Below are 24922 nucleotides of genomic sequence, written 5' to 3' on the forward strand. Positions count from 1 at the left end.
AATTCCAAAGCTTGGAAACAAAATTCTCTTCAGTTGAGTTGATTTATGGTTAGTGTTTGAGCATATAATAACTAATAATTTTTACTTTTATTTTGAGATTTTAGGTTTATAGAAAACTTGCAAAAAAATTCATGTATAGCTTATAATTTAATTTTTACATTATCAAAGCAGGACATGCCTATTAAAAATAGTCAAACAGTTGAAAATTAGGTGGTTCTACTGCCTTCCCTTCATCTCTTTGGCTCATTCTTTTTGCTTCTAGTAGTTTTTTTGGCCATATTTTAGAAATTTTAATGGATGGGTAGAGCTCTAGGCAGCTGATGCTGTGAAGGAGACGGGAGATATGTTGTAGGGGATAGGAACAGATGAAAAATAAAAAGGAGACACTCCAGCTTGCTGATGGTATATATTGGATACATGTATACATAGAGTAAAAGGTGAGGCTGTGAAGAAGTTTAATTTAAATTCTTTAATGCCATTATTTAAAATCGCATAAGTTCGTTAGGAAGATTTGTTTGATCAGAAAAAAAATAGTTATTTTACATAGAAGTAAGTTGCAGATGAGAATTTTTTTTGAGGACAAACACTGTTATTTCTCATACTTTTTCACCCCCATCTCACCCCTAGTTCTAGGTTTGTGAGTATAAATGCTGAATACTCTCTCAGTTGACAGTAGCTTTTAGTTTTGAACTTTTTATTCTGTGAAGTTGACTTTTAGGATCAGGGATCTAAAGGAATGCCATTTTGACTGTGTTGCCTAAAAGGTTAACTCCATTGAGCAATGTTTCATTTTTTAAATCCTTCCTATTATGAAATAAGTGTTTTTTTTTTTTTTTAGAGGGCATCTCTCATATTTATTGATCAAATGGTTGTTAACAACAATAAAATTCTGTATGGGGGGGTCAATGCTCAATGCACAATCATTAATCCATCTCAAGCCTAGTTCTCTTCAGTCTCCAATCTTCTGAAGCATAACGAACAAGTTCTTACATGGTGAACGAATTCTTACATAGTGAATAACAAGTACAAGGGCATTCATCACAGAAACTTTCGGTTTTGATCACGCATTATGAACTATAAACAATCAGGTCAAATATGAATATTCGTTTGATTTTTATACTTGATTTATATGTGGATCCCACATTTCTCCCTTTATTATTATTATTATATTATTATTATTTTTAATAAACTGCGGAAGTGGTAGGTAGATGCAAGATAAAGGTAGAAAACATAGTTTAGTGTTGTAAGAGAGCAATTGTAGATGATCAGGTGTGTGCCTGTAGACTATGTGCTAATCCGAGCTAGACAAGGGCAATAAAACATCCATAGATACAGAAGCTTTCTCTGAACACAGGGGGGGCGGGGTGAGGTTCTAAGCTTCGCCACTGTTGTTCCCCAATGAAATTAGTGTGTTTTAACTTGGAATGCAGCTGTAGAGTAAAAATGTAGTTTCCACTTGAAATTGTAATAAACTTTCTCAAAATAATCAAGATTGTAATGGAGTAGAGAAACATCCTTATGTTATACATTGAAGGTTATGTAAATAACTAATGAATTTGTAGCTTAACTTTGTCTGATTTTATGTTTATAGGCAGCCTGCTTCTGCAAAGTGGTATGATCGAAGGGACTATGTCTTCATTGAATTTTGTGTTGAAGACAGTAAGGATGTTAATGTAAATTTTGAAAAATCCAAACTTACATTCAGGTAAATTGCCATTTTACATCATTGGTTAAAAAGCTTATTTCAGACACTGAATAGCTTCTGGCTTGCTTGCTTTTTAAAGTGTTTTCACTGAAGTTATTACTAATCTTTTATCTCTTTGAAGAGGCTCATTCTCTCTTTTTTTTTTAATACAGTTGTCTTGGAGGAAGTGATAATTTTAAACATTTAAATGAAATCGATCTTTTTCACTGTATTGATCCAAATGTAAGTAGTCGATGATTTATCCTAATTTAAATTGTGGAGATTTTGGACATACTCTAAGTTTTTTTTTTTTGTTTTTTTTTTAAGCAGTAAGCACTAATTTTCTTAACAGTTTTGAGGCTGACTAGGTGTACTTACTTTCCAATATTCTCCTTTTTCTGCATGCTCTGTTCTTGCTGTTCACTGTTTCTCAGGGGCAATACTCTTCAGGCTTGTCTAATCTGAGTATAGAATCTTCATTCCATGATTTGTACCATATTTAGTTAATTTTCTAAAGGTTTTATTCTACTCACCTTGTGTAGGAAAGAAAAAAAATATTTTTTTTTGCAATCGGACAACTAATGAAACAGGAGTCCAGGGGATGTTTTTTTCCATAGTTTCAATGTAGTAAATTAGAAAGGAAAGGTGAAGAAATATAAGCTACTTTCTACTTATAGTGATAATTGTGTGGATAATGCTTCTGTTTCTGTTTTTAGGATTCTAAGCATAAAAGAACTGACAGATCAATTTTATGTTGTTTACGAAAAGGAGAATCTGGCCAGTCGTGGCCAAGGTTAACAAAAGAAAGGGCAAAGGTATGTTTGTTTTTCTTTTTTGAAAGTTCAGTCTTTTTATTTTAAGAAATAAAAGATATATTTGTTTGAGGAATATACTGTTTTGCTTAGTACTATTAAATCCTTGATTTCTGTTTTTCTCTACTTTGATATTTAATAGTTGTTTTTTAATTAAAACTAGTCTAGATAAGTTTAGTCACTAGTTAATGCAGAATCTTTTGCATTTAAGAGGCAGGCTTTGCCTAGAAGTCTTTATAAATAAATTACTCCGGATATCAATGGGAGCATATTTTGGTGCCACTAAAGAAAGGTTAAGCATTTGAGAGTAGTTCCTACCAGTGATTTTTGTTGTTTTAAAAAGTACGTTTATTTAATTGTGAAAGAAGCTCCATGAAGCTATATTTGCCACTGCTGCATTTGACTTCACTGATTATTTTTTAATCTGTTCTTTTTGTGCTAATTCCATGCCTTACTAGTGTAGTATGAACCCACAATTTTTAAAAATGTGATTTTAAGGTACACACCAGTTGAGTGCAAGTTAGCCTAATCATAGAGTGATGTTTGTGTTGGTCTATAGCTTAATTGGCTTAGTGTGGACTTCAATAATTGGAAAGACTGGGAAGATGATTCAGATGAAGATATGTCTAATTTTGATCGTTTCTCTGAGGTAAGTTCTAAGTGCGTTTCTGCCTTCCCTCCCAGTTAATTTCTATGTAGTTAACTTAATTTGGTTTTAAAGTGCTTGATAATATTTAAAATGTACAATATTTTGCTTTGAGAAAAGGCCATTCTGTGGTACAACCAAATAAGATCTTAACAATGGTCATTTAATCCTGAAGTTTGACATTCCTTTATCATTTTTTAAAAATTGCAGTTAAGTTCTAAAGCTGATATGTAAAGAAAAATAAATCATACAATGAATAAATCCATTTAAGTAATAGCACAGCTGTTACTTAAACAGTTCATTCTGAGCATGAACACAAGAAATGGCTTGCATTTTGGAACTGTGAAATATGAATGTAAACATTTAATCACGAGTCATGGTGAGATGTGCATGATGGGGTGGTATATAGGGATGTTCTAGTTTGCAAAATTAAGGAAAGGGTTTGTTTAAGACATTTCTGCCATAGCTAAAGAAAAAAAAAGACTGATCTCCCTTTAAGTAGAATTGATGTTATCAAAAGTACTTCAGTAAAGCTTATTATTAAAAGAGAAAACATCAGGTTGTAAGCTAAATATAGACCCATTGAATCCATTTCTCATTACTGTTTGAAATTTTGAATAGACTTTATGTTTCTTCAAAAACTTGAGAACTAAGCAGAGTAAATTCCAGCTGCCTATATGAAACTGCTTATTCAGGATCTCTCCTCACATGGTTCTGGTGCCTTGATTCATAAGTGGGAGGGAAGGATATGGTATGGTATTCATGTGATTCTCTTCAACTGTTATTCTTTACCTGTAGTAATTGGTGCCACCTTTCACCAATCTGGGCAAGTCACAAACTTTTGACCATGTTCTCTTTCACTACCCCTCTCTCCAGTATAACATTAATTAGTGTCTTGGTTGTTCTTTTGTTTGACCTCCTAAATAGCCATGATTATATTCAGTTCTATTTTGAGCATTTTTCCTGCTCCAAGAAACTTAACCCAAAATGTTTAACAGTACCTCAGAAATCCAGAAACTACCGGTTGCTCACTCGTACTATTCAAGACTAAATTGCCCAGAATTTTTATACCAAGAGATTTGACTTGGTACCATTTTAAGGCCCCTGCTAACTTTAAAATCCATGTAAGAATATATTTTTCAAGTCATTGAGACTTATAAAATTATGCATGGGTATGTAAATGCTTTGTTTTTAAAATTTAAACTACAGAGAATTTGTAGCTTGAAATAACTCCCCAACTGACACAGATTTGGGTTATTTGCACTTTAAATAATAAATTAGTTGCTTTATGGTCAGAAACAACTAAAAATGGGAAATCAGTACTTCATATAAATATGCTCTATTATTATTTCTAGTTTATTGTAAGTATACAGGGTATTTACATATGCAGAATATTTCTACAGTGTGTACCTTTTATTTCAAGAATTATATTACTTTGTGTTTTTAATATAGTTGCTGCTGTTGAACTTCTGAGTCAATATTCAGGCCTTTTATGCAAACTAATGATCCTGAAGGACTTTATTTTCAATCATTTATTGTTCTTCACAATATTTAAAGCTATAATGAGAATACCATAATACACGTTACTTAGCTTTAAAAAGAAACAAAACTTCACAATTATAAATTAATCCCGTTCTTTCCCTTAGGTACCAGAGGTAACCACTATTCAGGATTTTGGCATTTAATTTCTGCACTGTACACAGATACCTTGTTGGATAAATTTTAGTGGCTTCACTTTTCTTCGATGAAAACTTAGTCTAAACTTCCCTATATATTTTCAGGATTTTATGTAATTACCTGAATCTACCTTTTCCAGAAAGGAAGGTACTTACTGTTTATTTTGCTTTTTTTATTGGTGGAAATCTTTGACAGACTTAAGATATATTCTGGACAGTGTGCAATCTAATAATTAGAGCTTAATTTAACATCATTTTTAAAACTGATTTTTACACTTCAAATAGATGATGAACAACATGGGTGGTGACGAGGATGTAGATTTACCAGAAGTAGATGGAGCAGATGATGTAAGTCTATAAATTTTCTGTTTACTTAAATACTAAGAAACAATATACTTTATTTTTAAATTTTTTTATTATGGTATGATCGATATACACTCTTATGAAGGTTTCAGATGAAAAAACAATGTGGTTACTACATTTACCCATATTATCAAGTGCCCACCCATACCCCAATGCAGTCACTGTCCATCAGTGCAGGAAGATGCCACAGATTCACTATGTGCCTTCTCTGTGCTACACTGTAAGAAATAATATACTTATGGTTTGTTTTACATAGATTCAAGGTTGCTTTTTTTGCCACCTGTTGGTTTTTTTTCTAAAGACAATATAGGGAAAAGCAATTTTTAAAACATGCCAATTTTCGAGGGATAGATAGGTAAGTGATAGCTCTCAGAGATATACCTACTAGGAAACTGGTGTCCCATGGCCTATTCTTAAAGGGACCAGAATTCAAAAGAATTATTAATTCTTTGTAATTAATTAAATAAAGAGATTAGGGATTGTTTTAATAAAGTGAAACAGGTTTTAGAGCAGGATTGGTTAGAGATCATAGTAAACAGATGGACCTTGTGAACCTATTTAAGAGAAGACATACTGGACCATTCTCCACCCTGGCATCCTGTTAACCTCCTCAAGAAGAACCAATATAGTCTGGAAAATACAGCTAGGATTAGAGTTGATTGTCTTATGACTATCCAGTGATTTTCATACTGATGCATTTTCCTCTTCCATTGAATGCCAAGAGAGAAGAAAAATCATTTTAAATCAGGATTCATCATGGTTGATAGGAAGGGATTTAAAGTATGGGCTCAACTCCCACCAAAAGGCCTACATCTTACAGGAAGATAGATCCTCAGCTGTATGTCTGTTTGTCTTGAGAAAATTTGTTTTTAAATACATTGATTAATAAATTCATAAGGTTGATATACGCATAGATTTGCTGCTTAATCAAAAGTACAGTGCTTCAGCTTTTTAAGGCAAACTGTGAAGGTAGAGGAATGTTTGAGCAGTTTAATAACTTTCTTAATTTCCCCTTTTGCAGGATTCACAAGACAGTGATGATGAAAGTAAGTGCCTTTGTAGAAAGTACATTTACACAGTGGTATTTCACATCAAAGACCAAACTCAAAATAGAGAAGTTAACTTCTTTCCAGTTCTTAGAAGGAAAATTATTGTTTCTTTATGGCTGCTAATAACCAGTACAAAAATTGGAATCATTGGAGATTTCATATTTTTTAAAGATAACCAGTTAATTCATGAGGAAAACATTTAACTCTGGTTGGCAGCTTTTCCTATAAGACTTTTAAGTAGGTAGATTATTCCCTTGTGCTTCATACTAATCTATCTTAAATCCTTTCAGAAATGCCAGACCTGGAGTAAGGAATGTTGTCAACGAATTTTGAGAAAGAAGAATAACTTCTGCAAGATTTCGTAATTGAGAGAATTCCCAAGTTGAAAGCTCTAAAGGCAGATGTTGTATTTGCCTCCTTTAACCCATTTTTCAACCTGTTTGTTTTTTTTAACGGCTTCACTAAGGGTTGATATGTACCATTGTATGGGGCAATTTTAAGTCAGCTAAGGCAGTAAGTAACCTTTCACATGAACATTTCCCAGACTTCCATGATGCTATTGAGGTCCAGGCAATTGATAACAGCAGTTGTGATTAAAAACTTTTCACCTCAGTCTCCTTTACTTCATAATATGGATACTGACATGATAGGAAGTGCCCGGATTAAGGAAAGATAATTATATTTTAGATCTTGGAATATGGGCTCAAAGTGACTGAAAACAGATCACTTAAACCGGTAACCTGTTATTCCTCTGCTATATCCCTCAGGATTATTCCCCTAAAGTTTTATTTTTCAAAAAATTTATTCACATAACTACACAAGTGATAACTTGTCAGTGTTTCAGATACATCTTAGCTAAAACTAGTGAATGTCCTAACTTTGATGGTTTTTTGAAGCCTGTGCATTTGGTATTGTTTGACCCTTAAACTTTTACATCTCTTAGCATGGAGGACGAAGAAAAGCTGTACATTGTTGCTTGAGAGTCTACATTTAGACCAAATTTGTATTAACACTGTCAGTATGGCAAATGAGTGAAAAAAATGTTAATACACTATTGGATTTTTTTCTTTTTTTAATTCAGCTGTCCCAGGGATGAAAAACCTCAATTTATGTTCATGACAGTGGGGATTTTTTTTAATGTCTACATTCTTTCTAATAAACTGTTTGAAGACTTCTTGGCTGTCCTTTTAAGTGTCTGGCTTATTGTAATTTCATGTATTACCGTTTACCAGAATGGAATCTTACTTAAGAAGGAATTTGGGAATACTCCTCTGAAAAAAAGAGGCTTGCTATAATGTCACAGGCAATCTTTTAAAAGTGGATATGTAATAAAAAAAAGATGTAGATGCACTTTGAAGCAGTAGGAAAAGAAAGTGTTGTGATTTGATTGAAATAAAACTTTACATGTATTGTCCTCTGAATCTTTGAGCTTCTGCATTTTTGAAGTTTTTATTTCCTCCACCTTCTGTGTATTTTTCATAGCATGAAAATGTTTCAGCACTTTTTTTATGTCAGACATTAAGGACCTGTTATGGCATATTAAGTGTTGGCAATACAAAGATTAATCCTTTAGGTAATTGCTGTGCTCGGAGTTCACAGGCTAGTCTGGAGGGCAAGACGCTGAACAAAAACCTGGTAAGTCAGAAGTGTGCATTAAAAGATATGAAGAAGGTATTTGGCATTTAGAAGGGAAAAAAACTTTTCCTTCCCCTGTTAAATACTTGGCTGGTAAGAATGATATTCAGAACCATTTTCTTGAAAGGCTACAACTAGAAAATCTTACTTTCTAGGAACCCTGGGCATGACAACACTTGGTGTTCATTAGGTTACAGAAGTATAACTTGGTTTCTCATCCTGTTGAAGGAGTTCAGTTTCCTCAAAGCCTAAACTTTTGCACATTGAGAAAGAGATTTGAACTATACTGTTTCAAATATACTTTTCTATACTTGGTCTCTCTTCTCTGGAACATGCAGAGGCGCCAGTGTGGCTGCTTAGTAGTGTATTAGCTTGAAGGGAAACTTGAAAGTTAAAATCCAGCTGTTTTCATTCGCTTAAAACTCTTTGGAAGTCAGTTCTAGAAGTTAAAGATTCATTGCCTTATTGGTTGCCATTAGGCTATAGCATTATGAAAGTATAGCTTAATGGATTTCTGATTCTATCCTGTCTCCTATGAGTTAGCATATAATTTTTCATAGTATTCTCTCATAATTCTTTGTTTCTGTAGTATCTGTAGTGATTTTTCCTTTCTCATTTCTGATTTTGTGTAGACTCTTTTTCTTGGTAAGTTAGGCTAGGGGTTTATTTTGTTTATTTTCTCAAAGAACCAACTCCTGCTTTCATTGATTGTTTTATTCTTCTTGATTTTATTTATGCTCTAATCTTTAGTATGTCCCTCCTCCTACTGACTTAGGGCCTCATTTGTTCTTTTTCTAGTTTCATTAACTGAGTTTAGACTGTTCATATGGGATTGTTCTTTCCTGAGGTAGGCCTGTATTGCAATATAGTTACCTCTTAGCATGGCTTTCACTGCATCCCACAGATTTTGCGGTGTTAAATTATTATTGTCATTTGTCTCCATATATTGCTTGATCTCTGTTTTTATTTGGTCATTGATCCATTGATATTTAGGAGCATGTTGTTAAGCCTCCATGTGTTTGTGGGCTGTTTTGTTTTCTTTGCATAATTTATTACTAGTTTCATATGTTTCTGGTCTGAGAAGCTGGTTGGTATAATTTCAGTCCTTTTGAATTTACTGAGGCTGTTTTTGTGGCCTAGTATGTGATCTATTCTGGAAAATGTTCCATGTGCACTTGAGAAGAATGTGTGTCCTACTGCTTTGGGTGAAGTGTTCTGTAGATGTCTCTTAGGTCCATCTGTTTGAATGTGTTGTTCAGTGCCTCTGTCTCCTTACTTTATTTTCTGTCTGGTGGATCTGTTCTTTGGAGTGAGTGATGTGCTGAAGTCTCCCAAAGCGAATGCACTGCATTCTATTTCCCCCTTTAATTTATTATGCTATTTCAAACACAATTTAAGGTTGTTTTTTTTCCCTCCTTTTTCTTTCTCCTCTACTCTGTGTCATATTTTGTACTCTGTGTGTATCCCCTGACTGACTTTGTGGGTAGTTGGTTTAATTTTGTATTTACTTAGTAATTAATTGGTCTCCTTTGCTGTGGTTTTATTATGTCTATGACACCTATTTATCCTTAGGAGTACTTACATCTATAGCAGTCCCTCCAAAATATACTGTAGAGATGGTTTGTGGGAGGTAAATTCCTTCAACTTTTGATCATCTGGAAATTGTTTAATCCCTCCTTCAAATTTAAATGACAATCTTGTTGGATAGGGTATTCTTGGTTCAAAGCCCTTCTGTTTCATCGCATTAAATATACCATGCCACTAACTCCCGTCTGGCCTGTCAGGTTTCTGCTAAGAAATCTGATGATAGCCTGATGGGTTTACTTTCATGTGATCTTTTTTCTCTCTCTCTCTCTGCTTTTAATACTTTGTCTTTGTCCTTGTCCTTGATCTTTGCCATTTTCATTATTAGTCTTGTTGTCTTCCCTGGGTCTCTTACATAGGTGAATTTTTAAGTTTGAATGGGACAATAGTATTTTATGTCCATTTTGGTATGTGGTTTAAACTATAAAGTGAGGCCTCCAAGGAAGGGAGTGAGGGAGGTTATTAGTTGATAGAGTAGCAGGAAGATTTTATCTTCCCCTGTTCAGTTTTGATATTCTTGGGTTTAGCAGGAATTCTTTTGATAAGAAACAAGTGACAATGAACTTTACTTCTTTGTTAAGCATCAAATAGTATTGTTAACCCATGGCTCACCCAGCATTGTACCAAGTATGAGAACATCCAGGCTGGGAAGCAGAGTGGAAGCAGGACCCTGTCCAACCCCTAGTATCTTCACCTATAGTTGTCAGGCCTTTGGACTCCATTGAAACATTAACCACACTTGATTATTCATTGTTGGATGTCTATTCCTACCAGAAGAGTGAAAAATGTTGTGTATCACTAGTAAATTTCCAGCCCTTAAGGCAGCACCTGACATGTGAAGGCACAGTAATACTTGCTGGGTACATTTCAGAAATAGCCCTAACATTTGTTCTGTGAGTGCATCTGGAGGCAAACAGTGTGGTAAGTCATAGGGTAAAGGGGTAAATCTATGCACTGGCAGTGGGACTTGGAGAGAGCTGCCAGAGATGTGTCAGTGATCAGACTGGACTTGGTGACAACTCCTACTTTTCTTATTTTGCTCTTAACATTTAATCTTTTCAAAAGTGAAAACCAGTCCCTTCCTTATAAGTTTTGTGTCAGCCTGGACAATTTTCATTGTTTATGCAAGAAGCTATCCAGAATTCTAGGCTGAATTTCTTGGCCTCAAATCTGGTGACCTTCACTTCCATACTCAGCAACACATACCCATGGATGTATCTCATAGTCATCACACATTCAGGAGTGAGTACTGTAAACTGCTTCCACAACAGCCAGCCTCTATGAAGAGTATACCTGTCCTTCAACCATTGTTCTCCTAATTAACATCAAAGCTCTCATCCCTACCCTATTATATCCCTGTGGCTTATCTTAAACTTTGTGGTTCTCTTCTGTCAAAATATTGGGGTTCTGTGGTAATGTGGATTCCTGAGTCCTAAGCTTAAATAGGCTTTAAAATAGCCCATGTGGGGCCCCAAAATTTGCAGTTCAACTGATAATTGAGATTAAGTTATTTCTAAAGTGATCCCCAGGCTATAACATCAGCCTCACCTATGAACTTGTTAGAAATACAAATTATGGGTCCCCTAACTACTCAGTCTGAAACTTGGGAAGGTAATCCTGTCCAGGTCCCTATTTGGTGCTGCTGTGTGCCAAAGGTTGACAATCACTGTTACGGATCTAAAATGCAGATTCCGGATCAGTAGAACTGAGCTACAACCCCATCCAATGTGGCTTGTGATGAAAGTATTCTATACCTGCATTGTCTGGCATAGTAGCTATTCGCCACAAAGCTATTGAGTATGAAATGCAGCTAGTGCAACTTGTGAAGCTGAATTTCTGCTTAATTTTACCAAATTTAAATCTCATTTGGCAAGTGATTACCATAGGGATAGGGCAGATTTGGCTGATTCTGATGCAGGTGGTTTCTGGCTCACTCATGGAAAGAAACAGAATTCTTACCTAATGATGGGAAATCCAAGTGTGATAAAAAAAAAAAAAACGTCTAGAAGCTACAAAGGACAGTTAAAGAATCTGACACTAGGAATTACATAGGTCAAACGATAATACATGAAAGCAGAAAGCATTTAAATAGCACTTTGATCATGATAAGCCAGTAGGAAAAAAATAGGGGCACAAGATGGGAAAAGGTAATCCCTTAAATGGCCAATGAATATGAAAATATTTGGTCTGTATTTTTCACTTCCTTAATTTTTACTATCAGTGAAATAATTTCACATTTAAAGTTTTCACAGGGATTCTGGAAACCTGGTAAATTAAGATGGTTTTTGTAGGCCATTTGACAGAATCTCATTTGGCAATTTTAAGCCAACGTTTTATTTCTAGGAATCTATGTTAAGTACTAGATGGTGTGCACGATGTTATATATAAGATCTTTTTTCATTTAGTGTTGCATGTAGTAGCCATTTGAAACAATCGAAATAACCATTAATGGAGTAAGAAATTGCATTCTTATGACAATATGCAGTCATGATCAAGTTAAACAATGTACAGAAAGTTCTCCAAACTAAAAGCATGTTTTTTGTGCCACTGAAATTTAAAAAAGGAATTTATATAGAATTCTATATGTATATAGAATGGGTAGAAAGTGAATGGAATATATGCAAAATGCTTTTCAGTGGTTATTTCTAGGAAGGCAAGTGAGATCTGGGGGATAGTGATGAAACGATTTATACTAATCTTGTATATCCAGAATACATTCATTTACTGTTAAAAAAATTGTGGTCTGATGAGAATACTGATTTCTTAAGTAGAACTTTTCAGGATAATGATTTTTGGGAATGCATGGCGGGGGAGTAAGATGCTTAACTGAAATGTGAATGTGGAACTACTTGCAATTTAAGAAGTTGAACTTTGGAGGTAGAGTATTGGGTGGATTTTTTTCATAGAATTTGAAATCACCCATGATGATTGTTAAATATAATAGAGACAGACATTCTACTGTTAATAATACTGGAAGAATGTGGGACATGACCATTGTGGATGGCAGTGAAATAGGAATTAGTGTAAAATGCAGTTTTTACTTTAAAGATAAAATTAGTAAGGTTTTCAGTCATGGATTATATGGTCTGTCATCTTGAATTAAGGTAAGAAAACAGATGATGTCTATGTGGTTCCTACTGTCCCTAAGAAAAGTAATTTGCATTTTACATAAAATATTACCTGGACTACCTGGGAATCAGAAAGTATGATACAGGACTAAAACATGTCAGAACTCTAAAATAGATAACATTTGTTCAGAAAGATTCTTAGGGCATATCTCAATCCAAGCTAACCAAGTTTATTTACTTTTGGACATTGTTACACATTTAGCAGGTTATCTGATTTCAGAACAAGACAAGGTTCCTGAGGGCAAACGTTGACATTGCAGAGGTTAGAGAATGTTAAATTTGAGCAAAATGGAGAAATAGCTCTATATATCCGCCTAACATTGAAAACATTGAACATTGCAATGTGCTACAAAGATTTGTTTAGTTATAACCTAAATGTTCAAGAAAAAGTTACATTACTTGATGATCTGCTAGATGGATAAAGAAGTGTGATATATTTCAAAAAATGAGCTTCAGTTACCTGGAAATTTACGTGATAATCTTTTGACACCGGGAACAAGTGAAGTGTGAGTATGAAATGTGTTCAATAGTTAATAAAATTATGGTGACAATTGGTGACAAAACCAGAGGATCTTTTTTTAAAATTATTATTAAGGTATGATTGACACACTCTTATGAAGGTTTCACATGAAAAAACAATGTGGTTACCACACTTACCCATTTTATCAAGTCCCCACCCATACCCCAACGCAGTCACTGTCCATCAGTGCAGCAAGTTGCCAGAGATCCATCATGTCCCTTCTCTATGATACACTGTTCCCCCTGTGATCCCCCACACCATGTGTACCAAACATAATATCCCTCAGTCGCCTTCTCCCCACCCGCCCTTTCACACCCCTCCCCTTTGGTAACCACTAGTTCATTCTTGGAGTCTCTGAGTCGGCTGCCATTTTGTTCCCTCGGTTTTGCCTTATTGTTACATTCGACAAATGAGGGAAATCATTTGACATTTGTCTTTCTCTGCCTGGCTTATTTCACTGAACATAATGTCCTCCAGCTCCATCCATGTTGTTGCAAATGGTAGGATTTGTTTCTTATGGCTGAATAATATTCCATTGTATATATGTACCACATCTTCTTTATCCATTCATCTACAGAAGGACACTTAGGTTACTTCCATATCTTGGCTATTGTAAAAAGTGCTGCGATGAACAAAGGGGTGCATATGTCTTTTTGAATTTGAGAAGTTGTATTCTTTGGGTACATTTCCAAGGAGTGGGATTCCCAGGTCAAATGGTATTTCTGTTTTTAGTTTCTTGAGGAACCTCCATATTGCTTTCCACAATGGTTGAACTAGCTTACATTCCCACCAGCAGTGTAGGAGGGTTCCCCTTTCTCGGCATCCTCTCCAACATTTGATGTTTGTCTTTTTGATGCTGGCCATCCTTACTGGTATGAGGTGATATCTCATTGTGGTTTTAATTTGCATTTCCCTGATGATTAGTGATGTGGAGCATCTTTTCATGTGTCTGTTGGCCATGTGAATTTCTTCTTTGGAGAACCATCTCTTCATATCCTCTGCCCATTTTTTAATCTGGTTATTTGCTTTTTGGGTGTTTAGGTGTGTAAGTTCTTTATGTTTTGGATGTTAACCCCTTGTTGGATATGTCATTTACAAATACATTCTCCCATACTGTAGGATGCCTTTCTGTTTTGTTGATGATGTCCTTTGCCGTACAAAAACTTTTTAGTTTGATGTAGTCCCATGAGTTCATTTTTTCTTTTGTTTCCCTTGCTCGAGCAGATGGATTCAGGAAGAAGTTGCTCATGCTTATATTCAGGAGATGTTTGCCTATGTTGTCTTTATGGTTTTATGTTTTATGGTTTCATGACTTACATTCAAGTCTTTAATCCATTTTGAGTTTACTTTTCTATATGGGGTTAGACAATAATCCAGTTTCATTCTCTTACATGTAGCTGTCCAGTTTTGCCAACACCAGCTGTTGAAGAGGCTGTCATTTTCCCATTGTATGTCCATGGCTCCTTTATCATATATTAATTGACCATATATGGTTGGGTTTATTTCAGGGCTCTATAGTCTATTCCATCGGTCTATGGGTCTGTTCTTGTGCCAGTACCAAATTGTCTTGATTACTGTGGCTTTGTAGTAGAGCTTGAAGTTGGGGAGCGTAATTCCCCCAGCTTTATTCTTCCTTCTCAGGATTGCTTTGGCTATTCGAGGTCTTTTGTGGTTCCACATGAATTTTAGGATGATTTTCTCTAGTTCATTGAAGAATGCTGTTGGTATTTTGATAGGAATTGCATTGAATCTATAGATTGCTTTAGGCAGGATGGTCATTTTGACTATTAATTCTTCCTATCCATGAGCATGGGATGTGTTTCCATTTATTGGTATCTTTTTAAATTTTTCTCATGAATGTCTTGTAGTTGTCAGAGTATAGATCTTACACTTCCTTGGTAGGTTTATTCCTAGGTATTTTACTCTTTTTGATGCAATTGTGAATGGAATTGTTTTCCTGATTTCTCGTTTTGCTAGTTCATTGTTAGAGTATAGGAATGTCATAGATTTATGTGTATTAATTTTGTATCCTGCAACTTTGCTGAATTCAGATATTAGATCTAGTAGTTCTGAAGTGGATTCTTTAGGGTTTTTTATGTACAATATCATGTCACCTGAAAACAGGGATAGTTTAACTTCGTCCTTGCCAATCTGGATGCCTTTTATTTCTTTGTGTTGTCTGATTGCCGTGGCTAGGACCTTCAGTAGTATGTTGAATAGAAGTGGGGAGAGTGGGCATCCTTGTCTTGTTCCCAATCTTAAAGGACAAGATTTCAGCTTCTCACTGTTAAGTATAATGTTGGCTGTGGGTTTGTCATATATGGCCTTTATTATGTTGAGGTACTTGACCTCTGTACCCACTTTGTTGAGAGTTTTTATCATGAATGGATGTTTAATTTTGCCGAATGCTTTTTCAGCATCTATGGATATGATGATGTGGTTTTTGTCCTTTTTGTTTATGTGGTGGATGATGATGTTGGATTTTCGAATGTTGTACCATCCTTGCATCTCTGGCATAAATCCAACTTGATCATGATGGATGATTTTTTTACGTATTTTTTAATTTGGTTTGCTAATATTTTGTTGAGTATTTTTGCATCTATGTTCATCAGGGATACTGGTCTGTAATTTTCTTTTTTTGTGGTGTCTTTGCCTGGTTTTGGTATTAGAGTAATGCTGGCCTCATAGAATGAGTTTGGAAGTATTCCCTCTTCTACTCTTTGGAAAACTTTAAGGAGAATGGGTATTAGGTCCTCATAAATGTTTGATAAAATTCAGCGGTGAAGCCATCTGGTCCAGGAGTTTTGTTCTTAGGTAGGTTTTTGATTACCAGTTCAATTTTGTTGCTGGTAGTTGGTCTGTTCAGATTTTCTGTTTCTTCCTTGGTCAGCCTTGGAAAATTGTAGTTTTCTAGAAAGTTTTCCCTTTCTTTTAGGTTATCCAGTTTGTTAGTATATAATTTTTCATAGTGTTCTCTAATAATTCTTTGTATTTCTCTGGTGCCCTTAGTGATTTTTCCTTTCTCATTTCTGATTCTGTTTAGGTGTGTAGACTCTCTTTTTTTCTTGATAAGTCTGACTAGGGGTTTATCTATTTTGTTTATTTTCTCAAAGAACTAGCTCTTGCTTTAATTGATTCTATTGTTTTATTCTTCTCAATTTTATTTATTTCTGCTCTAATCTTTATTATGTCCTGCCTTCTACTGACTTTGGGCATCATTTATTCTTTTTCTAGTTTCATTGTGAGTTTAGACTGCTTATATGTGATTGTTCTTCTTTCTTGAGGTAGGACTGAATTGCAATATACTTACCTCTTTCACAGCCTTGGCTGCTTCCCACAGATTTTGCAGTGTTGAATTATTGTTGTCATTTGTCTCCATATATTGCTTGATCTCTGTTTTTATTTGGTCATTGATCCATTGATTATTTAGGAGCATGTTGTGAAGCCTCCATGTGTTTGTGGGATTTTTCATTTTCTTTGCATAATTTATTTCTAGTTTCATAGCTTTGTGATCTGAGAAACTGGTTGGTACAATTTCAATATTTTTTAATTTACTGAGGCTCTTTTTGTGGCCTAGTATATGATCTATTCTTGAAAATATTCCATGTGCACTTGAGAAGAATGTGTCTTCTGTTGCTTTTGGGTGTAGAGTTCTATAGATATTCTATAGAATTCTATAGATATCTGTATTTTTTTGTGGTGTCTTTGCCTGGTTTTGGTATTAGAGTAATGCTGGCCTCATAGAATGAGTTTGGAAGTATTCCCTCTTCTACTCTTTGGAAAACTTTAAGGAGAATCTGTTAGGTCCATGTGTTCTATTGTGTTGTTCAGTGCCTCTGTCTCCTTACTTATCTTCTGTCTGGTTGATCAGTCCTTCAGAGTGAGTGGAGTGTTGAAGTCTCCTAGAATGAATGCATTGCACTGTGTTTCCCCTTTAACTAGTTCATAATTGGAATTTTTTACCTCTTTATTCCCTTCACCCATTTCACCCTCCATCCTGCATGACAACCACCTGTTTATTCTGTGTGTCTGTGAGTCAATTTCTGTATTTATTCATTTCTCTTTTAGATTCCAAATATAAGTGAAATCATTTGGTATTTGTCTTTCTCTGCTTGCCTTATTTCACTTAGCATAACACCCACTAGGTCTGTTCATCTTTTCACAAATGGCAAGGTTTTGTTATTTTTTATGGGTGAATAATATTCCATTGTATATACCTCCTTTATCCATTTGTCCATTGACAGATGCTTGGATTGCTTCCATATCTTGCCTGTTGTTAAGTAATGTGGCAATAAATATAGGGGTGCATGGATCTCTGAATCAGGGATTTTGTTTTCTTCTGGTAAAAATTCCCAGAAGTGGAACTACTGGATTATATGGTATTTCTATTTTTAGTATTTTGAGGAACCTTAATACTGTTTTACACAGTGGCTGCACCAGTTTGCATTCCCAACAGTGTAGGCAGGTTCTCTTTTTTCCATATCCTCACCAACACTTGTTATTTCTTGTCTTTTGGATAGTGGCCATTCTGACTGGTGTAAGGTGATGTCTCTTGGTGGTTTTGATTGGCATTTCTCTGATGATTATCAGTGGAGCAAGGAATCTTTATTGTAATTTTCCATACCTAAGGAACACACAGCTGCCTCCCCCCACCAAGCCTCTCACTTCCAAGCAAAGCCTTGACATCTAGCTCCCATTTCTCTCTATACACATCCCTTTACTACCCTACCCTCTCCTTTAGCCTTCCTCACCTCCAACCTTCCTCACCCTCAGTTCCACAAAAGAACATGCTGTTTAATGCAAAGTGTGCTTGGAATATTCCCACTTTATCCTGGGTATTTCACTCAACGTTTCACAATAGGTCCGCCAACCCAACCCCCTCTACTTTGAGGTAGTAACCCTACAGCCGTAAGGTGGCCCAAATTCTTATTTTAAAAGAGCGGGGGGGCGGGGCTCCTAAGTTATTTATCCTTGTCTCCTCAACGCCTAGCACACATGTTAAATGACTGGTTTTTTTAGTTTTTTTAACTGTACCGCTTTAAGAGATTCTGTCCTAATGCCTGTCCCGCTGAGCTTCCACCACCTTCCAGTTAAACTATTTCGAAAGAAAAGACGTGTTTAGACTCTAGAGAAGGCTCCTCACTTCTCCAGGGTCACCGGCGTAGGTGCCTCACAACAACCCTTCCCTAAACCCGCCCCAGCGATTGTTTCCGGCCCAAGTTCCGGGCAACGAAGCGAACCCAAGGGCAGCCAAAAAGCGAACAGCCCACGCGCTTCGCCACGGGAACTCCGCCCCTTTCCTAAACGTAGTTCGGTCAAGAACTCTCTCCAACTGACATCCCTGTTGTCTAATTAAATTTCGAGGCTCTGAGGGTTGGGCTAACTTGACAACGTCCAATAAAGAAGGGAGCGCAGATTAGCACAAATTTTGACCAATGGTTGAGAGAATAAGTGACTATAAACCTATAGGAGCAGCGCCGAGAGTGAAGAGCAACAAATTTATCCAATGGACGCCTGCTACAGAGCGGGCCTAGCCCCAACTGCGGGGAGTTGGCGGCCCGACCGCTGCAGCTCTCACTCTCCACTCGGAGTCCGCCATGTTGTGTCTTGTGGGTCGTGTGATCGCTTCCTCGACCTCCGGGGTCCTGCGGGGACTAAGCCCTTCAGCGTCGCTACCCCAAGCTCAGCTACTGCTGCGGGCCGCCCCAACGGCGTTCCAGCCTAGTAAGTGCCTTCCTCTAGAAACTGGGTTTGTTTCTGCTGCCCTGTGACCTTGAGCCAGGGCCGCGGGTTACTCAAGCCCAAGGTGTTTGTGGCGCTAGGACTCCGGAGCCGGCGGCCAGCCCTCTAACGGAGGGAGAACAAAAACAGGCCACCCGTTGAGCTTTCTAATTTTGGAAAAGAGACGATGTGTAACGGAAAGGTGCAGGCGGATGCATTGACTTCCCGTGGAATGGGGGCCTCTGAGCTCTCGAATAATGGGGTTTTGTGCGTAAAAATGGGAAGGTCGTGCAGACTTCCTCGGGTTCTGCGCAGCCCTCCTGGATACGCCTTCCGTGCAAGCGGAAGGAGGCTGGGCCTGGGCTGAATTCATCAGGTCTTTTGGGTTAAATCGGGGCTTCTGATGACCTTTAATTGTCCTAATCGAACTCCTTCCAATATCTTTTTTCTTTGTTAGCCAGAGATTATGCTGCACAAACATCTCCTTCGCCGAAGGCAGGCGCTGCCACCGGGCGCATCGTGGCGGTCATTGGTGCAGTGGTGGATGTCCAGTTTGATGAGGGACTCCCACCCATCCTAAATGCCTTGGAAGTGCAAGGCAGGGAGACCAGGCTAGTTTTGGAGGTGGCCCAGCATTTGGGTGAGTAGAATTTGTCAGGAATAGTGCAGAGCTTGTTTGCCTCAAAAATCCCAGAAACCAGGTTGTCTTCCTTCCGTGATGATTTTATTAAAGTGACTTTCGTTCTTCTGAGTTTGCTGAAGCCACATTTAGGTACTGAGAAGGAGTCCTGGTTGATTGAGGTCATTCATGCCAACTTCATTAACTTAATTGGAGCTCTTCAGTCTTTTCGTGCTAAACTTCACTAAATATTATGAAGCCAGCTAATCCCTAGTATGACCTTGCATGCATTTGTCTGACAGGCGAGAGCACAGTACGGACCATCGCCATGGATGGTACGGAAGGCTTGGTTAGAGGCCAGAAAGTCCTGGATTCTGGTGCACCAATCAAAATTCCTGTTGGTCCTGAGACCTTGGGCAGAATCATGAATGTCATTGGAGAACCTATTGATGAGAGAGGTCCCATTAAAACCAAGCAGTAAGTATCCTTCTTGCCGTATCTACATATAAAGGAACTGCTTTTTCTTGCAGTTTTATACATTGAGGCAACATCTTGTACATAGCAGAATTTCCCTGCAGAGAATATCTAATGCTGCTACATTCGATTATTAAAATCACAGTGTGGTTTCTAGAGAAAATTAAAGATGCAGAAGTTCTGTTAGTAAAAAACCTGCTAGTTAGAACTCAGACTGATTGAGTTTTAATACAAACAGCTTAGGTTGTGAGGTTTCCAGAACTTGCAAGACTTTGTATTTCCTATTGATGTGTGAAGAGATGCTGTTATGTTAGGGCTCAGTAAGAGGAAAGCCTTTATGACAGAGTTGTCAGAGAATAGAATTACTGCTTTCTGAGATAATGAAATCCCTTTTGCAGAATGTCAGCCTAGATGCCAGATAACAACCTGTCTAGAAAGCAAGAGGAGATGAGAGACTTTGAGTAAAGGGTTAAACTGGAAACTTGAGAGAACCTTTGAACAAGATAAATAGGCCCTTACCCTCTCCTCTGCCTTTACAGATTTGCTGCTATTCATGCTGAGGCTCCTGAGTTCATGGAGATGAGTGTCGAGCAGGAAATTCTGGTGACTGGTATCAAGGTTGTGGATCTGCTGGCTCCCTATGCTAAAGGTGGCAAAATTGGTATGTTAGCATTGAGTACATATTTTCCAAACCTAATGTGGGAAGAAAAAAACTACCATGTTTGAGTGGGTGCCAAAATCTCCCTTGCTGATGAGTAGCTTCTGACTTTGGTTCTTCTGAGTTTGCTGAAGCCAGATGCCATTCCTGAGAAGGAAAAAGATGGAAAGAAACAATTTAAAAAATTTTTTGCTTTTTGGGAACACAGAACTATTAAGTATTGTTCCTTCTCAACTTCTCTCAGGGCTATTTGGTGGTGCTGGAGTTGGCAAGACAGTACTGATCATGGAGTTAATCAACAATGTTGCCAAAGCCCATGGTGGTTACTCTGTGTTTGCTGGTGTTGGTGAGAGGACCCGTGAGGGCAATGACTTGTACCATGAAATGATTGAGTCTGGTGTTATCAACTTAAAAGATGCTACCTCCAAGGTGAGACTTGAGCTGATAGATGGCCACGTGGTAGTTGTGTCAAGAAGCTGAAGCCATGTGTTAACGTTTTCATCTTAGTGTCCCAGGACCCATAAAGGATGTGTTTCTGTCAGTGTTTTCCTCCTATCTTTATATATTATAGACAAATGTGTATTTTTTCCTCTTTAACTTTAGATTACATTTCCAGGCTTTTTGTACAGTCCCATCATTTAAAAGCTAATTTGGGGTGAGGTGAGGTAGCTCATACGTCTCAGATAACCCTGTTTTGTACCTTTCACATACTTAACAGTTTATTTACTTTGGGCTTTAGGAATTTTGCCTCAATAATGTAAGAAATTGTCTTTTGTGTTTTGAGCTACATATCTGAGAAAAATGCAAACAAAAACATTTATACTTTCTAAGGAGGGTTTTTGGTAATTTCTCTGATTTGGAGGCCTTTGGTATGTTCCTCTGCCGTATCTTCTAGTTGTGTATGATTACTGCAGGTAGCACTGGTTTATGGTCAAATGAATGAACCCCCTGGTGCTCGTGCTCGGGTAGCTCTAACTGGACTGACTGTGGCCGAATACTTTAGAGACCAAGAAGGTCAAGATGTGCTGCTGTTCATTGACAACATCTTTCGCTTCACCCAGGCTGGCTCAGAGGTAAGCAGGCATGAGAGGATCTGGTTCATTTGAACTTCCTGTGGAATGATGCAGATGAAGCTAAAGATGTAGACACTAAAGACCTTCTGTTTTTTTCTTTTTTAGGTATCTGCTTTATTGGGCAGAATCCCTTCTGCTGTGGGCTATCAGCCTACCCTGGCCACTGACATGGGTACCATGCAGGAAAGAATTACCACCACCAAGAAGGGATCTATCACCTCTGTACAGGTAAGAAATATTCAGTGGGGGAAGTTTGTGTGAAAGCGTGTACAGAGAAGTATAAAATCTAGTACTTATATCTCAAAGGGCTTTTTTACACCAGGTTCATGAGCTCCCTGAAATAATGTGTAAAATTCTTCTGTGTGTGCATGTTAAAGACGCTAAAAAGTTAAGAAACATGCACTTCAAGTTATTGAAGATACACATGTAAATGTAGATCCAGCTTGAGGGAGAATCTGTAGCTGCAGTGAAACTGAGCATTAAGTATGTATTGAATTCTAACGCTACAAATTTTCAAATATATATAGATACTATATGTAGTAAAATTATCTAAAAAACATTAAATTGTAGTAACCTTTATGGTTCATTGCCTAGTGAACTATTTCAGTGGTGCAGGGTGGTTTTTTTACTCTTAAAGTGGGTATCACTGCAGTAGAGTTAAAATGTAGGATGAGAAACAAAATAATGACAATGAATATTTTTTCATCACAGTTCGGAGAGACCAGATAATCTGTAAGCTCACTCAGCAGCTATTAGGGTTGGTAAGAAGGCTCTTTTGAGGTAGTACTAATGCTAAGAAGATGGAGTGAGATGGTAGAGGTTAGAACTGATGGCTTTGGTAAGATTATTGGGCTTCCTGCTGCTCTTCATGGGTTCTTAACTCATTGTAGGCCATCTATGTGCCTGCTGACGACTTGACTGACCCCGCCCCTGCCACCACCTTTGCCCATTTGGATGCCACCACTGTACTGTCCCGGGCTATTGCTGAGCTGGGCATTTACCCGGCTGTGGATCCTTTAGACTCCACCTCTCGCATCATGGATCCCAACATTGTTGGCAGTGAGCATTATGATGTTGCCCGTGGGGTGCAAAAGATACTACAGGTGAGTATTTTTTGCAGGTGAGATCCATGACCATACAGTCATACAGAGGGAATTTGAGGACTATTAGGACCAGATCTTTCCTGGTCCTGATGTATTCTTGTGTGATTTGCTTTTGAGCAAGGAAAGATAAGACCAGTTGTTTCTAGTATGTTAATGAGCTGTACTTAGTCTTTAGAATCCAGTTTTTTTCCTAATAGCAGACTTGGAGTAGGGAGGACAAGACACTGATCTTGTTGAGGGCCTTTATGACCCCGAGTGTGTAACTTCACTAACTTAGTCCACTTAAGATGTGATGTAAGGTGCTAAAATTTAGCTTTTTACAAGGCTCAGTATGAATGTAAGGTGGTGAGGTTTTTGTCCAAATGAATGAGAATTTTTAATTGGGCCTCTCTTGTTTTCTCAAAGGACTATAAATCCCTCCAGGACATCATTGCCATCTTGGGTATGGATGAACTTTCTGAGGAAGACAAGTTGACTGTGTCTCGAGCACGGAAAATACAGCGTTTCTTATCTCAGCCATTCCAGGTTGCTGAGGTCTTCACAGGTCACCTGGGAAAGCTGGTACCGCTGAAGGAGACTATTAGAGGATTCCAGCAGATTTTGACAGGTGAGATTTTGAGTGTCAAGCTGAACATAAAATGGGGTAAAGACTTGAAATCTTCTTGAAGCATTGTTATGCTATGTTCCTATCCTGGCAACCATCATGCATTATGTAAGTATGTTGTGTCTAGTTACATAATTTTTAAATTAAAAGAAAAAAACAGTATTTCCCATCAATTTTCTTTGGAAATACTCTGTATTTACTTGTTAGAGTGAGACTTCCATTAGTTTTTATGTCATCCAACAGTTAGTGCTTTCAGTCTAGCTATTCCGCTAAGTGAATTACAATATTATAATGTGTTACTACCCTGTTTCATAAATTAGAAAACCGAAAGCACAGAAAACTTGAAAATAACCTGTTCCAGTATAACACAAAGTAGAGAACCTGGGTTATGTAGCCCGAACCATTTATTCTTAATCCATACCATTCTTAATCCAGTATCATGTCTTACATAAACTGGATTTGTGAGTGAAGTTTGTTCAGAAAAGACTTCTTAGGTGAAATGAACCATCACTGTGGCCTCCAGTGGTTGAGATGTGTACACATTGCAGAAAGTTGATGTCCTACCACTTAACTTACCAGTTGGATTTTTTTTCCATAAAGGTGAATATGACCACCTCCCAGAACAGGCCTTCTATATGGTGGGACCCATTGAAGAAGCTGTGGCAAAAGCTGATAAGCTGGCTGAAGAGCATTCATGAGGGGTCCTTTTCGTAAACTAAGCACTCATCCTTTCTGCTGGCCGCCACCTTGCCCTGAATCCAAAAATCCGTTTTCTCTTGGCCACAGGAGAGTCTTGATTGAAGACATTGTGCTCTGTATGAAGAGTATTTAGGGCTTCCAATAAAATGTACATCCCTCAGAATCAGTCTGTTTTCCTTGGTCCTGAAAACGTAGCCAACACTGGAGTTCTAACAACGTTTAAGAGCGGCTGCAGGAAACAGCACAAAGGAGGCCATGTGTGTTTGAAATGGGGCCACTAAAAGCCATTGTTTTGGATTGATGGACACCTGTGGGGCTTGTGTGGGTTTCCTGTGGATGATGTGATCTTAACAGGGTCTAAGCTTTGGCCCTTTTATGTCATTTGTTCACAGCAAATTGAAATTTTGCCTCAAATGTTCTATGTAACATATTCCTATTTGGTTATAAAGCAAATGGATGCTTTTAGAAGCATATTGGGAAAATGGGTTGGGTTTAAAATAACTGCTAAGATAAGGCGGGGGTAATGTGAATTAAATTTTTAGGAAATGGTGGTGCATGTTCTGAAGGATTCTGATCTATCAGAAGGCCCTGTCTTCCTATGCCTCCATAGTTTTTCAGAAAGTGCACCTAACTTGTGCCTCCTGACATATTTTGGACAAGCCTAGAGTTGTGATTTCTTTGAGGTCATGCAGGGTATAAGATACCAAGAGGCCAATCGTTAGGAGTACTCGGAGCTACACCCACCTTTTCAGTTTGCGGAAGTGCCTCTTAACAGTTAAGGTTTGGGCCTCCATAAGTATATTCTGATCCCAGGCCCATCTACTGCCCTCCGATGGTAGACTGGAAACTGCAGCAACTAATCATTTTGAAGTCC

The 24922-nt window shown here is 37.5% G+C and overlaps 2 protein-coding genes, 1 long non-coding RNA gene and 2 other non-coding genes across 6 annotated transcripts in view; 4 read left to right on the forward strand and 1 right to left on the reverse strand.

Annotated features, from left to right (window-relative positions):
* The window catches only part of PTGES3 (prostaglandin E synthase 3), a 28617-nt gene extending 20966 nt beyond the window's left edge, over window positions 1-7651 (forward strand). Inside the window, exons 2-9 of one of the 2 annotated variants that reach the window (XR_012122715.1) lie at window positions 1592-1705; window positions 1858-1927; window positions 2401-2499; window positions 3056-3145; window positions 4789-4966; window positions 5104-5166; window positions 6203-6227; window positions 6521-7651. Coding sequence is in view for 1 of the 2 variants with exons in the window: in XM_037024100.2 (XP_036879995.1) it covers window positions 1592-1705; window positions 1858-1927; window positions 2401-2499; window positions 3056-3145; window positions 5104-5166; window positions 6203-6227; window positions 6521-6540 (481 nt within the window). In the remaining variant the exon portion in view is untranslated. The remainder of the gene's footprint in view (window positions 1-1591; window positions 1706-1857; window positions 1928-2400; window positions 2500-3055; window positions 3146-4788; window positions 4967-5103; window positions 5167-6202; window positions 6228-6520) is intronic. The other variant, XM_037024100.2, reaches the window with a different exon arrangement.
* LOC118970647 (uncharacterized) overlaps window positions 1-24922 on the reverse strand; it is a 455888-nt gene that overhangs the window by 18547 nt on the left and 412419 nt on the right. The gene's annotated exons all lie outside the window — the stretch shown is intronic.
* Window positions 18644-24211, forward strand: ATP5F1B (ATP synthase F1 subunit beta). The gene is made up of 10 exons (XM_017651937.1): window positions 18644-18821; window positions 19276-19458; window positions 19740-19914; window positions 20451-20572; window positions 20814-20998; window positions 21484-21642; window positions 21748-21870; window positions 22533-22745; window positions 23151-23352; window positions 23950-24211. The coding sequence occupies exons 1-10, from the start codon at window positions 18695-18697 to the stop codon at window positions 24045-24047; spliced, it is 1587 nt and encodes a 528-aa protein (XP_017507426.1). The 5' UTR covers window positions 18644-18694; the 3' UTR covers window positions 24048-24211.
* Window positions 19528-19602, forward strand: LOC118974048 (small nucleolar RNA SNORD59). The gene has a single exon (XR_005063634.1). It is a non-coding gene; the product is annotated as a small nucleolar RNA SNORD59 (small nucleolar RNA).
* Window positions 20655-20725, forward strand: LOC118974049 (small nucleolar RNA SNORD59). The gene has a single exon (XR_005063635.1). It is a non-coding gene; the product is annotated as a small nucleolar RNA SNORD59 (small nucleolar RNA).

The sequence above is a fragment of the Manis javanica genome, chromosome 11 (assembly GCF_040802235.1).
Source record: "Manis javanica isolate MJ-LG chromosome 11, MJ_LKY, whole genome shotgun sequence".
Taxonomy (NCBI): Eukaryota; Metazoa; Chordata; class Mammalia; order Pholidota; family Manidae; genus Manis; species Manis javanica.